Source organism: Betta splendens, chromosome 13 (assembly GCF_900634795.4).
Source record: "Betta splendens chromosome 13, fBetSpl5.4, whole genome shotgun sequence".
Classification (NCBI taxonomy): Eukaryota; Metazoa; Chordata; class Actinopteri; order Anabantiformes; family Osphronemidae; genus Betta; species Betta splendens.
Window position 1 is genome coordinate 10,683,302 of NC_040893.2, and position 15,791 is coordinate 10,699,092.

At 41.8% G+C, this 15,791-nt stretch overlaps 1 protein-coding gene across 6 annotated transcripts in view; it reads right to left on the minus strand.

Annotated features, from left to right (window-relative positions):
* The window catches only part of LOC114867841 (cytoplasmic dynein 2 heavy chain 1), a 70,671-nt gene that overhangs the window by 11,916 nt on the left and 42,964 nt on the right, over positions 1-15,791 (minus strand). For all 6 annotated transcript variants that reach the window (XM_029170912.3, XM_029170910.3, XM_029170911.3 and 3 more), the window contains 11 exons: positions 13,967-14,032; positions 13,841-13,891; positions 13,707-13,760; positions 13,458-13,589; positions 13,031-13,103; positions 8,516-8,676; positions 7,371-7,496; positions 4,700-4,810; positions 3,801-3,870; positions 3,467-3,552; positions 1,236-1,311 (listed from right to left, as the gene is read on the minus strand). In XM_029170912.3, the coding sequence (XP_029026745.1) occupies positions 1,236-1,311; positions 3,467-3,552; positions 3,801-3,870; positions 4,700-4,810; positions 7,371-7,496; positions 8,516-8,676; positions 13,031-13,103; positions 13,458-13,589; positions 13,707-13,760; positions 13,841-13,891; positions 13,967-14,032 (1,006 nt within the window). The remainder of the gene's footprint in view (positions 1-1,235; positions 1,312-3,466; positions 3,553-3,800; positions 3,871-4,699; positions 4,811-7,370; positions 7,497-8,515; positions 8,677-13,030; positions 13,104-13,457; positions 13,590-13,706; positions 13,761-13,840; positions 13,892-13,966; positions 14,033-15,791) is intronic.

The following is a 15,791-nucleotide window of genomic DNA, read 5'->3' on the forward strand; positions in this document are numbered from 1 at the left end:
AAACACAGGAGGCCAAATGTAAGCGTGTCCAGTCCAGAGCCTCTACGGGTTTGACACATGATGCTGTGTAGCTTATGTCATGAGATGTTCCTTTCAAACCCAATCCCTGCCTCTTCCCATCTGTGGGTCCTTGAGAATGCCTACTTTATCATATTGATTATAGATTACAGTTATTCTGAAATGATTCCTCTTCTGCATAGACAGAATTTCATAGTCATCCACTTTAATTGTCCTCCACTGTCTTCAGAACCTTTGCTGTTGCTCAGATGCCAGTTAATCCTTTACTAAACTGCAGTATTGGCCACTCACATGTTTTTGTTATCTCTCTAATGGATTTGCTTTGAGTAGGTTTTCCGTGTAATGGCCTCATTCACTCGCATGGACACGTCTTTGGACCTTTTTTTATGAGCTTTAGTGAACAGGTACCAAATGCAAATGGAACACTCAGGAGCGCCTTCAGTTTTTTTTACCTGCTTGATTAGTCATGGAATAATGAGAGAACAGGCCACCTTGTCAGCCATTGGTTGCCTTGTTTATGGGTCCTCCCAAAAAATGTGTGGGGATGCATGTGTTTGAAATATAATACAGTACTGAATAGTTAATGCCACATATTTGTCAAAACCATTGAATAAAAGCTGGAAAAGTGCTGACTTCATTCCCAATTTTTCATATCAAACCCAATATATTGGACAAAAAACTCAAAAGATGGATGGGTTTAAATCAGAAGGCTATTAGCAGAAAGGGAAAGTTTAGCTTTGTTCTATGGACTGGAAGCAGTAGCACACAAGGCAGAGCTGGAGGTGGCTTCACTGAAGATGCTGGGATTTTTATTGAGAGTGACAAGGATGGACAGGATTAGAAATGAATATACCATAGGGACAGAACAGGTAGGATGGTTTGGAGAAAGCGTGAGGGAAGCACGAAGGAGATGAGTGAGTGTGTAGAGGAATCTGAAGTACGAGCTAAAGGGAATTTCCAGCATGTTGTGAAGGAGGGCACATGCACACGCACGCACGCACGCACGCACGCACGCACGCACGCACGCACGCACGCACGCACGCACGCACGCACACACAGCATAGATATGCAAATGCCCAGTTGTCCAGGTCACGCTCTGGCAGAGACAGTGTAAATTAATGAGGTAATTGATCACGGTCCCTGCGGCTTCCAGGACTCATTACAATGTGTATTGCAGAGCTGTCCTTCATAGCGTAATCTGTTACCAGCTCTCCTACCTTCAAAAAGCCTGTCAATGATCTCAAATCCAGCGCGGAGGTCAGACAAGGAAAACTCATAGAATTTAGTCCAACCCTGAGTGAAACAGAGAAGAGGGAGAAAAATACAAAATGAACAATTTAATTTACAACACTTGACTCCACTAGCTCATATTCAACAGTTACACTCACTGATACTTAAAGCACGGGCCAAACTATTTTCTAATAACCCCCTGAAGTAAAGGTCTTTGCTACAGTACATAGCCTAGCTGTTATATTCTATTACCACCGGTCATGTTCCTAACTAAATCTCATGTCGATGTCTTTCAATATACAAGGCAGGCCGAGGTACTGGAGCTCTGAAGACATGCTACACCGTTCCAGGGAGAACAGGCTGTGGTACTATGGCTCCGGGTAAAAAAAAAAAAAAGACAAGCTGCTGCAATCAGATTTAAAAACATAAAGAAGAGAAATCACATTTTAGTGCACATTGATTGTCAGACAGACTCACCATGTCAAAAACAAATCATAGACGTGTTAAAACATGATTGCATGTCAGTGCGTGAGTGTTTGCTGCACTTCACTGCTGCTCAATCAGCTGATGTGCCCAGCGATATTGTAGGTGGACGATCTGAAAGGTGAGAAAAACTACGTGGGCACGTCGGGTAAATCTCTAAATGACATATGTTCCATCTGTTTGCTAATTTTACGCTTGAGCAAATAAAGCAAATAATCGCAAACTGTGCGAGGCCACGTTTCTGTTTGTGTTTGACAAATGTCCTCACGAATGTACTGTGTGAGCGAAACTGCAACCGTCCCTCGCATGGATGTGTGTGTTTGTTACATATAAGTGCTCACTGTCAAAATAAAGGGTGTTTCTGTCAGGCCTAAAATTGCATCTCTGTCATTGGCTAATCGTTTCCTTTCCTTTTGCTGCCTCTTTTGTTCTTCAAATTCCTGAGTGTCTATTCCTCTCAGCTCACCTTAAATGAACTGTGCTCTGCAGAGGCATGTAAGAATGGTGAAACAGGGAGAGAATAAATGAGAAAAGGGAGGAGGGTGCTAGATGAAGCACGACGCGGGTAAGTGATGTTAAAGTGCACAAAAGTAGCTGGCACTGTTAATCAATAATCAAGATCAAGTTTTGGATGAAAAACAACACTGTCATCCAAAATGAATAAACAAAACAGAGCCCTGTGACAAGAGACAGAAGAGAGGGGACCGGCAAACAGTCAACAGGAGCCAGAGGGTAGTATATACAGTACATGTACGTGTATATGGTCTGCATGAATCAAGACGCTTTTCTTAAATGATTTTAAAGTGAGAGGAACTAGGAGGAGGCCACACCTGCACAACAGGAGGAGAGACAGGCAGAACAGAGTGAGCAAAAGTTGTGGTGATTTTATTAGATGTCCTAGAGCCGTCCCTGGCGTACAGCGCCTGGCAGTGTTCTGATTATGTGTTATTTAGCAGACAAAAGCAGAACGAACACTCTGAGGCATCACTACAAACAGGCTCGAATGAGTCCCAGTGCATCTGGAGTCTCTGCCACACTGGCAAGCCACCACAACATAAAAGCGGCTGTTTAGGTTGAGAAACTGCATCGACTGCACCGTATCAAGCAACTACAGGTGCAATCACATCCTCTATTGCCAGCTTCAAAACCCGCAGAGTTAAACTGTGCTCTGTTGTTGTTGTACAAGAAAATGTGATTATGACTGAAGACCTGTTTTCTTCCAGTGAATCTGTTTTTGAAAGCAAAAGTGAATGATGGCTGTCAGATGTCAGTGATTGCCTGCAGATAATACCTTCCCAGGCCCTTGTTGGGTCTAATTTCCCTCAATGCCTTTGATTTGCTGTCAGTTTTGTGCTGATTCATCGCTACCTTGGTTCTGAAGCGAAGGAATGAACAGTGAAATGATTTGTTATGCAAATGCAAATGATGTAATTCTTTAAACCTCCTCTCTCGTTATGTAGACATGATTTATCACCAGGCTGCAGTTCAAGCGACAAAATACTGTGTTTATTCTCTGAATGTTGAGGTGATTCTTGCCTCTAAAACACAACCATCACAGTTTATTTACAGCCGCAGTAAAATCTTTAATGTTGTGGGACACTTCTAAAAAGTCGTCCTTATTAGCATCACATCCTATTAGTCAGTGAATGTCGTTTTTTTTAAATATCTTGAATATTTATTGTCCTGGGGAAAAAAACAATCTAGAGCACTTCAGTGATTGTGACTGGGGTTGTACCTGTGGTATATAGTTGCGCCTCTCTTGGCAGACCGCATGGAACCAGGCCAGACAGAACAGAGACTGAGCTCTGGAGACGACGCCTCCTAAGCACGATCAAATACATGGCAAAGGTAGGGCTTTTGTTATTGTTCAAATAAAAGACAACACGGGACAAGCGAGCGTGGGACATTGTGCTGGGGATGGTCTGAGTGTTTTGAACATTGTACTGAAGAAACATTTGTTTGTTCCCCCTCCCAGCAACCTAACCTACGCCTTAACGTGTCAGTGCTCAGGCTTGGCTAGCTTGGATACAGCGTAGCCCTGGTAATTCCTTCAAAAGTAAAGACTCTACCTTTACTGATCTGCTCTGGAGTCCAGGACTCATATGTTCTTAAGAGATTCTTTTTCAGCCCAGGAGGAGCCTGCAGATGGGAAAAGACAGGGATAAACAGGGAAGGGGCAAAATAAAGAAGGGCAGAAGAGCAGAGGAGGGAAGACAGCATTTAATTATTAATTATTATTATTATGATTATTATTAATTTTAAAAGAGAATGTACAAAAATGCCAACATACGTTATCTAAAATATCTGTTACTCGACCAATAAGTCCAAAATGAATACAAGTCAGCACCCAAAGTCTCTCTGCACATTTGAATCCTCTGGCAACAAAAATGTTCTGTTTATGATAGAAGCGATAACCATACATTGACATCAGTCCACGCGTTATCAGCTTTGCTGAACATTTGGTACTTCCATCTGGAGCCTTCGATAGCACACAGAGCCAAAAAACGCACATGTACTACATTTGCCAGAGCTGGTAATTCCCTACATATGTTACCACTTGAAGCAGATTAAATGTATTAGCAAAGCGCTTGCTTGGACTACACAGCAAGTCTGATGTTCACTTGTTTCGCTGCTAGAAGACATTTTACACCAAAGTTAAATTAAGGAATGGCTGTACATCTTATAACAAAGTTATTTAGAATTCTGATGAACAGTAGAGTGCATATCTCTCAGAAAGAGAAGGATGAGGAGAAACAGTTTGTTCAGCACTTTCGGTTGCTGAAGCTGCTGATCTCTCGATCTCTTGAGCGTGACCTCCATCAGAAGTCACCTCAAGAAGCAGAACAGCTCACATAAACAGTAAACATATCTGCATTATGTGCATGTCAGGGAAAAAACAGAGGTGTTTAGCGTATCTGAAGGAAAACCTGCATTAAATACTAAGTCTACTGTCTGTGTATGTGGCGACCTCATATGTGATCTTGAGGCTCGACTGCAGCAGTATAGGAGGGAATCTTGGATGGATTTCTGCCGTGAGCCAGAGGCGGAAGCCTGCTTTGGGACGCAGCACATTCAGCTCCTGTGAAAGAGGGACAGCGTTCACATTTGACACATTGTACACATCACAAGAGAAATATAGGAGGACATTACATAACAAGATCACGTGTGCAGGTTTTAAATACAGGAATGTCAGCTGAGGCCTCCCTCCTGTCACACACACTCACACTAACGGCAGAGACTGCTTATTTGTAACGCTGTGACTGATTGCACACACCGTCCACACATTGTATTATGCATGTTTATTCATTTTCTAAAGGTTTTAGCTTGTTAAGAGCTGCAAAGAGACGGGTTTGTGCCAGTATACAGTTTGTACAATAACAGACTGCAGCTACTGTAAAGTAGCCCACCCTTTCATTAAAAATTGGTTTCTAACCATTAATACTGCATGTTTCTAAAAAAATTCTAATGTCCTTTAACATGTTGATTTGGTTTGATTTCACCATCAAAGGCACTACAACAATAAACTATTCACCTAATTTCTAAATATGTATATGTATACTTGGCTTTCTCCCTCTCTTCATTGTCGTCATCACTGTCTCTTCATCTCAGTTTACAGCTTCATTTCTTTCACTTCTCTGCAAATTGCTTACATTCCTTCCCCCTATCTTTCTCAAATACCCATGGTTAAATATAGTAAGCTGGCACCTTAGGGTCTTGTGTCATCTGATTGGGTACTCAACTGACACACACACACACACACACACACACACACACACACACACACACACACACACACACACACACACACACACACAGGCAGAATTCTAATCAATGTGTTTCCGCATGATTTGGAATGTAATTCAGTCTCATGGAAGCAGACAGCATCAGTGAAAATCAAAGAACACAGGATCTGACATCCCTCGAAGAAAACGCCTCTGTCTCTCATTACGTATGTGTCTATTCTGTCTGGTGTGTGTATGTGATGTGTTGTTGTCAACCAGAAAACCAATGAAACAAATGATCATATTACAGTCTGACTTTGGAAAATGTTTTTTGTGAGTTCACCTTTCTACAACAGCAACATGGATTTGAAATTGAACAATCAAGATGTGATCAGAGCAACTGACAACTTTGTTTCGAAAAAAGTTGAATTTACTGATTAAAAAAGTTTATTGATCAGGTACAGCTTATTCCCTTCTTACTTTAAGACTAATTAAGCAGATATTGGCATTAAGTTGGCATTTGGCAGCTAATTGACTTGAGCCCTCATTTTGAGGCATGTGTAGATGTTCCTACAAGTGCAGAGCCATCATTGGGCTTAAAAAAAACCCAAAAGAACATAAATCCATTAAATCTTATGTGTGGCCAAATCTCCTCTGTTCCAAGAAGAAAGCACTTTGTCAGACAGACACATAAATAGGTGAGTGGACCTGTCACTATACAGATAAGCTCCAATGAAAAGTGAGAGAGAAAAAGACGAGAATAGTACACGTGGAAGAATCTGACAGGGACAAGAGGACATCTGCACTGCCAGGTTCAATTATGAACACTGACCGCTCTCCTTCTCTGTCTCTCTCCTCTTCGTTTCCCTCTCTCTAACTGACCAACTGCTTTAGTGAGGGAGGTAAGAACTGGAGAGACAGATGGCAGAAAGAACCCTGATAATTTAGAAACTACAGTACAATCAGAGATACAAGTAAAATAGAGCAGATGGGTATAGAGACAGCTACTAAAACAAAACCATGCCCCAAACATCAGCCTTCTTGCTAAGCCTCAGTTCAGTTCATTCTAGCTCTCTACTTTCACATGCACTCTTTCTTTATTTTTTCAACATGGCGCCGCCTCCCTCGTTCCCCTTGTTGTGTCAGTTTTTTCATTTCAAGCTTGACTGCAGAGACTGCAACCTCATCGGTTGCTGGGCAAGGAGCGAGACAGAGGCACAAAGACAGTAAGACAGAAAAAGACCTTTACTTGTACAGTAGGATGGGGGAAAGAAAAAAAAAACATAGCAGGGGTGTGAAGGTAAAAATAAAACAAAGGGAGAGAAAGGAAAAGGAAACAGGGGCAGAAAGGCGTGGAGAGTAGAAGGAGGAAAGACGAAAGCAGGAAGAAAGTTGTACTAAGCCATGGAATAAGCCACACTGGGAGCACAGAGAACTCAGACAGGAGGGACGTCTGGCTAACCCTGGGGCATCCACGAGCATGTGCCCACATACACACTCTCACACTACACACAAGCCCACACACCAGTCACTACCTACAGTACAGCTTTGCCTCCCAGCCAGATATGACCTGCTAAACTGACACAACTGTAAACAGAAGTCCGTGGAAATTAAAGGGACACAAACAAACACAAAACATACAAATCAGGAATGAAACCCCCTATTATGACACATGAGCACAGAAGTAAAAATATGACTGGTGAACCTTAGATATGCATTTATGCAATGCACTAATACAACACGTGAGGGTTCAAATGCAGTCAAATAAACGCACATCAAACGCATGCGTGACAGAATGAATCTTGTGTGTGTGAGCACACCACATATTACATCCTTAAGGTACCTTGTGACGTTCACAAGGCGTGCAACACCAAAACAATGTGGACCCCGAGTAGGATGTTGTCTTAGGACACCTACTTTTTCTAGAAGGGGCAGCCATGCAGTAACAAGGTGCAGGTTCTTCAGGCAAAGCCAGTCTCCATTTCGAGAACATTCTCTGAGTGTAGCTAAGGCCACGTCCGCCTGTCCCTGGCCCATAGAGATCTAGACAGAAAAACAGGGAGAGGAGCAGAAGGGGTGGGGTGAGAAACATGAAGTGAGATGGAAAATTTAATTCTATATTGTAAGTTTTCAGAAGTGAGGGACAGATAATGTGACTCAACATTAAAATCCATGCCTCCACTGCACAACAGACACTATGAAATACTTGGCAAAATGAGATTGACACAGTGATTAGTTGTAATAGAAATCTTACACAGAGGCCACCATCACACAAATAACCCAATACAGCATGCATCTACTATATATGTGATGAAAATATACCAATAATATTTACACACCCAGTGATATTGGATAAAAGCACATAATCTTGAATAAAACACACACTATTATCTATCTAGCAAAGAACTCTGAATATTAAAACTGTGAGCACACTGACAGTGTGCGCATATACTATATATTATTATATATCAGAGGTAGTGAGTCATATATTTATGTGAAGGACAAGTGTTTGTTTTTTACTTACCATTACCAGAGTAAGGTACTCTGTGACCCACAGAAACAACATGTTTCCCTCTATTGTAAGTGTATTGTGTGGACACAATATTTGATTATTTAAACTGACATTCAGTAAATATTAAAACAAATTTAATATATGGTTCACTGGCTCCTGCAGCTGCAGCATAGCCTCCTAGTGAGGGGCAACATGCGCGAGGACAGGGTTAACGATGTCACAGGGCAGCGGCAAAAACAGTGAAAGACCAACATTCCGCTCAGCTCAGCAGAATCTGTGTGGTTTAGGTTTGTTAATTAATGCAGGGTGGGTTTCATGCTAGTAATTGGTCTCTAGATAATGTATTACTTACTGTATTAATTACCAGTTGGAGAATAATTTGTGTGCGTGTGTATGAAAATAAGGTGTACAGTACTGTATGAGACCCGATGAAGTCAGTGATGAGCAATTCGGCGAGCTCAAACTCTCACCTTTCCACATTTACGTGCACAGTGGACTGTTTTCTGATTCTGATCTTGGTATTTTGTTGAAAATCAGTTTCATCTGATACCTCGTGATAGTTGTCCCTTCCAATGGTTTCTGCAGCTAGTTCTGCTAGCTCCTGAGATGGGTCTGCTCCTGGAGAGATGATGATTAACACCGGCTCCCATTCTAATGTCTCAGTGTAGAGACGCCGCAGGTTGAGAGGTGGGGGGGACAGCTCCTTCATACCTGCAGGGCACAGAAGAATGAACAATCGTAATACATGTTTGATTACATCGTTTTTGCTATTGACAGCCAAAGTGACTTGGGAGGAGCCAGGGAAACATGAAGAACAGGAAGCTACTCAGCAAGTGTGGCAGAGAGGAATTTAATGAGGGGAGATGGGGGAGGCACAGTAAAACACAGGTGGGGTGGACAAATTAAATGCCTAGAAGACGAGTCCTGGTGATATTGGTGATACAATAGATGAAGGAGAACTGAGGCAATGACGGGGAAATGGAGAGAGGGTCTAAGAGGCAGGCAGTGAGATACAGAGTGAGGGAGATTAGGTGGCTGATGTGCTGTGCATACTGAGTGCTGGCTATGCAGCAGTATTCATCAGAAACAGCAGAAGAATACCTTGTCAGACCCCTGGTGCTGAGCGCTCTGTGTATGCGTCTTAGTGCATTCTAAGTGTGTGTCTGCATGTGTGTGTTTCCCCACTGAGCATTAGGCGCTAATCCTGCTGTAATATATTGAATTGCATATCAGATACGAGTTAATAGTGACACACAAGCAGGCGCACGCGGCGTAAGAGGCTGTGTTAGAAATTCCGCTGTGACGTTATTCATGCATGGATCAGCAGATATCTCTTTCACACGCACGCACGCAAACGCACACGCACACACGCACACACTGGTTGGAACAACCCTTCCAGTCTGAGCATTCTTTTGGTGTCTGCTGCCAAATGCAATCTGCTGCAATGTAATACACATACATGCAAGCGCACAAGGTCCTGGTAGAGAACATTTCAAAGCAACCTTTTGCTGCATCACTATGGCAACACAAAGAAAAACAGTCATCTGTCCACATGGAAAACGAGGAAGCATTTACAGAATGTGCACGAGCACAAAAGCTCAACTATTTTTGACATAGGCAACTAATCAGTATTCGTGCTGCAGACCAACATCGTGGGCTTCTGAACTGCAAAGTTCACCTTGGCTTGTACGACACACAATCAGGGCAAAGACAAATCCTGAGAAAGGCACTGCTATAGTTTCCCTGTGGTTCAAGCGTTACTTAACGGCAAAAGCATTAAACAGCACACTTTGAGTTATAATGTACAATGTTCATTAAACATCATTAAAACCACTTTAATAAACAAAGTATTTGCATGTGAAAGCTGATTACTAAAAAACAAGCTGTCCTCTTGTGTAGCCGCCAAACAAGTGAGCAGCAATGTTCGTTATGCACATATGAAGAAGAGTTCATATTTTGAGAAGTGAGCAAACCAGCGTGTGTGTGTGTGTGTGTGTGTGTGTGTGTGTGTGTGTGTGTGTGTGTGTGTGTGTGTGTGTGTGTGTGTGTATGCTTGGTTGTGTTCACCCAGCCATGTCTGTGTGCATGAGCAATGCCCAGGCCTGGACTGGGGGGATTGAGTGAGATTAGGTGTAAGAGGATTACAGACCATGGCTCATTAGCATACTGATTTACTGCCAAAAACACATACACGTACACACAAAATCTCCTTCTCTCCTGCTTTACTTTTTTTAACATGTCCGTCTTTCTCACTCTTTCATTCACACTCACACATGTCTGAACTCTCCCCCACCTCATTCACACACACAACGCCATCATTGATGGGTTCACTTGGCGTTCGTATGAAGGTTAGACCTTCATCATAATAAGGTGATAGTGTGTGTCTTTGCTACTGCACACATGCTTTTGAGGAATTACTGTAGCTTGTGGAATGAAAGACTTGGAAGCTGCTCCTAAACTCAGAACTATAGACATGCATGGGCAACACCCCTGGACAGATCCACTAAGGACTGAATTGTTTCTGTTTCACTTTTTGCATAGTCAGCCGCACGCATAGCAGGTGTTTAAACAAAATGAATTACATGCAAGAAAAGTACTACACCTACAATATGGTGCAATTAAATTATGCAAATTCAAACATGAAGAGATGGACTAATGGACATGCATATAAATGTCTGTAGAAAGAGACACACGTACAAGTCTAAAGTGTCCCCCCTCAACAAGCCAGTATTACTATTATTAGCACTCTGGAGCAGCTGCACAACAGCTGACACTGAGTTTCAGTCAATAGAGCTTTCATCAGTAGGAAGCAGGGCAATCAGAGCTCCAAGTGCTCTCTCCCACTCTGTCTGAAACTCCTCCTCTCCATCCATTTTTTTAAACTACATCTTTTCTGTTGCTGCAGCCAAGTGTCCTATTTACAGCATTTATGGTAGTATGTATGAGCCAAACAGTACATTACTTCTGCTTATAAGTAAAGCAGTAAACCTTTAGCTGCTACTGAAAGGTCCTGCTCATTCTTTGAGTTTTTTTAGGGCAGTAGGCAGAATGTCAGTCTATAAGAAATAATGAAGTACAGTAAGAGAACACCAAAACCCAAATATATAGTACATACTGTCAACATGTGTCATACAGCCTTTGAGTTGAATATCAACATATTTGCTGGCAGCATTTAGCTTTTCATCAGTAAAAGATGGATTATTAATAACTGTAAAAAATATTGATCAAGTCATCTAAAGACATATCCATCTATCCATCCATCTATCCATCCACCCATCCATTCATCTTCTACCACTTATTTCCATGGGGGGACCATCTCAGCGAGCTGAGGCAGGTGTACACCCTGAACAGGTCACCAGTCCATCGCAGGGCTTTAAAGACATATCCTGAAACTATTTACAATGTTGGAGGTAAGAGACCCGGGTTCAAATCCAGTCACGTTCACCAGGCGTGTCCTTGAGCCAGACCCTGCCACCATGGCAAAAATGCTAACCAATAAAGTCACTAAATTAATAAATGAATATAGTGTATGACTGATAATAGTGGGTGCATGGCTCTACTGGTCATGGCACAAAAGAAACAAAACAGTTTGTTGTGTTATATTTCCACATGAGATAATAAGAGACAGCTACAGTAACACCTAACATCTGGACAACAACACATGATTACTATGCAAGGAAAGCTTCATAATGGTCATCAGAGATTGTGGCTAATGAATGTTTTACATTTGCCTCAAGCTGTTTAGTTGTGTATATTTTCGCAAACTAATCAAAGTCTAATATTTTACCAACTTTGCCTTGCATGTGTAATTGCCCGAAAAATTGCTTATGGCATCAGCGATTAACTGGATAATGAGTGGGTCAAGACATGCTCACAAAAATATGGACATGTTGGTGAACAGATTTATGCGCAGAATCACAGAAGCAAAACCTGAAGAAAATAAATAAACAAAAAAAAAATCTGAAGTTGATTAAAGTGCCCCCCCCCCACAGTGACTATATCATATGAACTAAGGACTTTACACATAATGTACATAAACAACTGCATATTAGTTTTACCTGACACCAATTAGCAGCATCCTAGATAGTGCAGGCAGGAGCCAAAACAGCATTAGGATTATCTGGACTGAATGAATAGGCTCATTAAGCACAATAAACACACTCAAACTCAACACTTTGACTGTAAGCGTGTGTGTGTGTGTGTGTGTGTGTGTGTGTGTGTGTGTGTGTGTGTGTGTGTGTGTGTGTGTGTGTGTGTGTGTGTGTGTGTCCTTGCGGTTACATCGGAGTGGGGCCCTACATTCTTTGTTTTTCTACCAAAGTGGGGCCCTATTGTCACTTGTGGGGCCCTTTGGCTGAGGCCCTACTTTTATAGCACTGCCTGGTTTTTCTGTGTGTGTGTGTGTGTGTGTGTGTGTGTGTGTGTGTGTGTGTGTGTGTGTGTGTGTGTGTGTGTGTACTTGTCACTGTGGTTTGACAGAAAAACTTACTTAGGGGCGGTTGCGTTCTAAAGAAGTCTACCATGAAGAATAAAATCCCACATTGATGCTAAGTGGACATATATGGCTCAGAAGCCCTGTACAAAAGCCTCCTCTGATAATATTCTGCTCGAGTGAATCATAAGAGCAGAAGGTGCTTATGAAAAACAAAGAATTTCTCTCATCTTTGTGACACTGAAAAGGTGGAGTAGTTTAAGGGCCATCCACACCTGAATAAAGAACAATATTTTGAAAGGTGGATAGAACCATTATCGGCACAAAGACCATCTAATTCTTGATCTGTTGATCTTCAGCACCTTCTATGAGATCTGCACAATTCATTAACGCTATACCACTTGTTGTGGCATTACTCTGACCAAGCAAAACAAAACAGAAGATGATAAGAAAGGATCAGTAAGGAAAAGGCCCATTTCCACGATGAGTGAGTGCCCAGTGGGCTGCATGATTAATTGTATTTGTTTTTTTGTTGCTCTCAGTGGGATTGTGTGTATAATAAATGCTATTTTATGTGTAGTCTACTTAGGCCAAATACTAAAAATATGAAAAGGCCTAATATGAGCCACTTACCCAGAGCCCGGGAGGCAAAGGCTGTCATGGCACTCTGCAGTCGATCTGGTCTGACTGCCTGAACTAATAACAGCTAAGGGGAAGAGAGAGCAAAGGGACACCAATAAACCAAGTGGAAATATAGGCAATGCTTAAAAACCATATGTACTTCAACTAACACTTAAATATCACATTAAAACAAAAACATATTTGTTTAGCTTTAAGGAACATATAACCTCCTTCATACAGTACTTGTCAGGAATGCTTTAAGATGTTTATATACAGTATATAAAATGTCTTTTTGCTATCACTTTATCTATCCCCTAAGTAAAATTAAGATTTCTTGGTTTCTTCTTGGCTTAAGATTTGTAGACTTTTGAAGTGCTCTGTCAATAATAAGGTGTTTCACTTTGCTGATAAAACGACTGGGTTTTGATTGAAAGCTGACCTGCTGGAAAGGAGTAATCTTTTTGGCGATGGTGGATGGGATTTCCTGTTCACACTGTGAGCTCCGCAAGAAGGACAGCCAAAGGTCTGAGTCACTCAAACTCAGTGACTGGTAGAGAGCAGGAAATGTAGCCTGTGTGAAAAGAGCAGCACAAGTGAGATGGTGGAAGGCAGATGTAGCCTTACTGAAATACTCATTTTGCTTTGCTGATTTATTTTTCTAAATTATTTGCTGATTTGTGTTTGTTACTTTAAAAATGGCCAGCGCTCCATGCCTCTCCTGATCAATCCAAGAAGGGAATTCCTGCACAAAGAAAAGAGATGTACATGTAGGTCAACAGTATCTGTAGGCAACAGTCCTAACAAAAAAAGCTGTACTCTTACCTCTTTCTTAAACATTTCTCCCACAATAGAGCCAGTGAATACATCCCATTCCTATGGCAGAAGGTGGTGTTATGGTCTGTACCCTACAATGATTTGAAAATGCTACGGTACAATGAAAATACTCACATTTTCTTGGAAGAGTTCAGGAAACATGCCTTTCACAAAGTGCATAGCAAACATCAGCTGGTCAGCCTGACACAGAGAGACAGAGACAGAAAGGGTAATTCATAAATAGATGCTCTATGTCAAGATTTCAGTCCCAACTACAGGCTTTAGCGTGTCATTCAGAATGAGGGCAAACACACTATATTCCCCACTGCCTGATAAGTACCCTCGGGCTGCCTAACTAAAGGGCTTGTAAAATGTAGATACAGCCTGACAAAAAATCCCCAGGGACTTCAGCGGCTACACTGGCTGCTGGAGCGGTCCTACACACTGTCATCATGCTTGTCTTTCTCACTTTCACGGCTGCTGGTCAAGTTTGAGAGGCATTACAGAAACGGGCTCTAATCGGTATTCGCATCTCACTTCAACCTATGACAATAAACACAAGGACAATGAGTAAGAAACTCTAGTACATGAGAAAATAAAGCAAAAAGAGAAGGAGCGAGAGAAAGCAAGGAGAGGAAGAAAGCAAATGTATCCACAGCCAAACATTCACAAACACGTGATAAATAATGCACCAAGACCTTATTGAATTAATAATAGTTTTCCACCAGTCTAAATACTTGTTAATTACATTTGTATTTTTTCTAGATATTTAGGTTTTCCTGCAGGTTTGCTGATGGTGAAGATAATATTCGGTGTCTGTTACAGACACAAATTTGCACATTTGTGACTTACTAAATGAAACCATTCCAATTCATATTTGCATCTATCACACCACAGCACTGTTATACTCACCAAAATACTCAGCAAACTTAATACCAAACAGTATGAATAATAGCAATCCCACTGAAATCCAGCCACAGTGCTTCTATGTTGCCCATGCATATTTATGTAAAGCTCATTTTATGCAGTTAACAATTGGCTGGGAAGGAAAACCAAATTACAAATGGCGTGCAACGGAAATACAGTGAGTGTGTGCATTGACAGGAGCAGCTACTGCTACCAGATGTGGGTATTGTTACTAAACCTCTGGAAGAGCACAGCGCTCTTTATAGTACCACACCTCTTACAGTCACAGGGCCAACACATTCAGATGAGTGTAATGAATTGTAGTGAATGACGACACCGCTGGTGCCGTCAGTACTGTTTAAACTTAAAATGCATCTTTACATGCAGGGACCTACAGTACAGCACTTATACCGTATATCTTATACAAGCTAACTTTTATTATTGTGTGTGTAAAACCATTTTTTCTCCGTCCTAAAATGCTTAGAAGCATGTTACCACCACAAGGAGAGAAAGATGTGACAGCCTGTGAGGTCAGCCCCTTCCATGTGCCAACATATTGCAAGTTTCAGAACACATCCCTAGCTGTCACCTACTGTTACATCACCTTCTGCACTTTCACCAGCCACAGAATGAGCTTAAGCTACAGCGAGGCTAACCTTCAGGTTACATTTTGACTAGGCCTCCACATTATCATGGCCTAACTCTGTCCCACCCCATGTTCCATCCCTTGATCTGATGTCTAGATGATTTACACTAAGCTGCCAAATTCAGCTCTGTTCACTGACGTGACAGTGGATACAGCTGAACCGTGAAAGCCAAGAAATATGATAGCAGTGATCCAACAAAAAATGGCACCATGTCCCTGTTTGCTGAGGCCACGTGTGGATCTGTGCGTGTACACGTCAGGGGTTTTTTGTGTGTGCATATAATTGTCAGAAAGAATGAAGCAAACGGAGACGTGTGATCTGACTGTGTGTGTGTTTGCGTGTGAGGTGCTGTCATAGGGACTCTCTGACAGGACAGGAACCTCAGTAGACAGGCCGAACTGGAATAT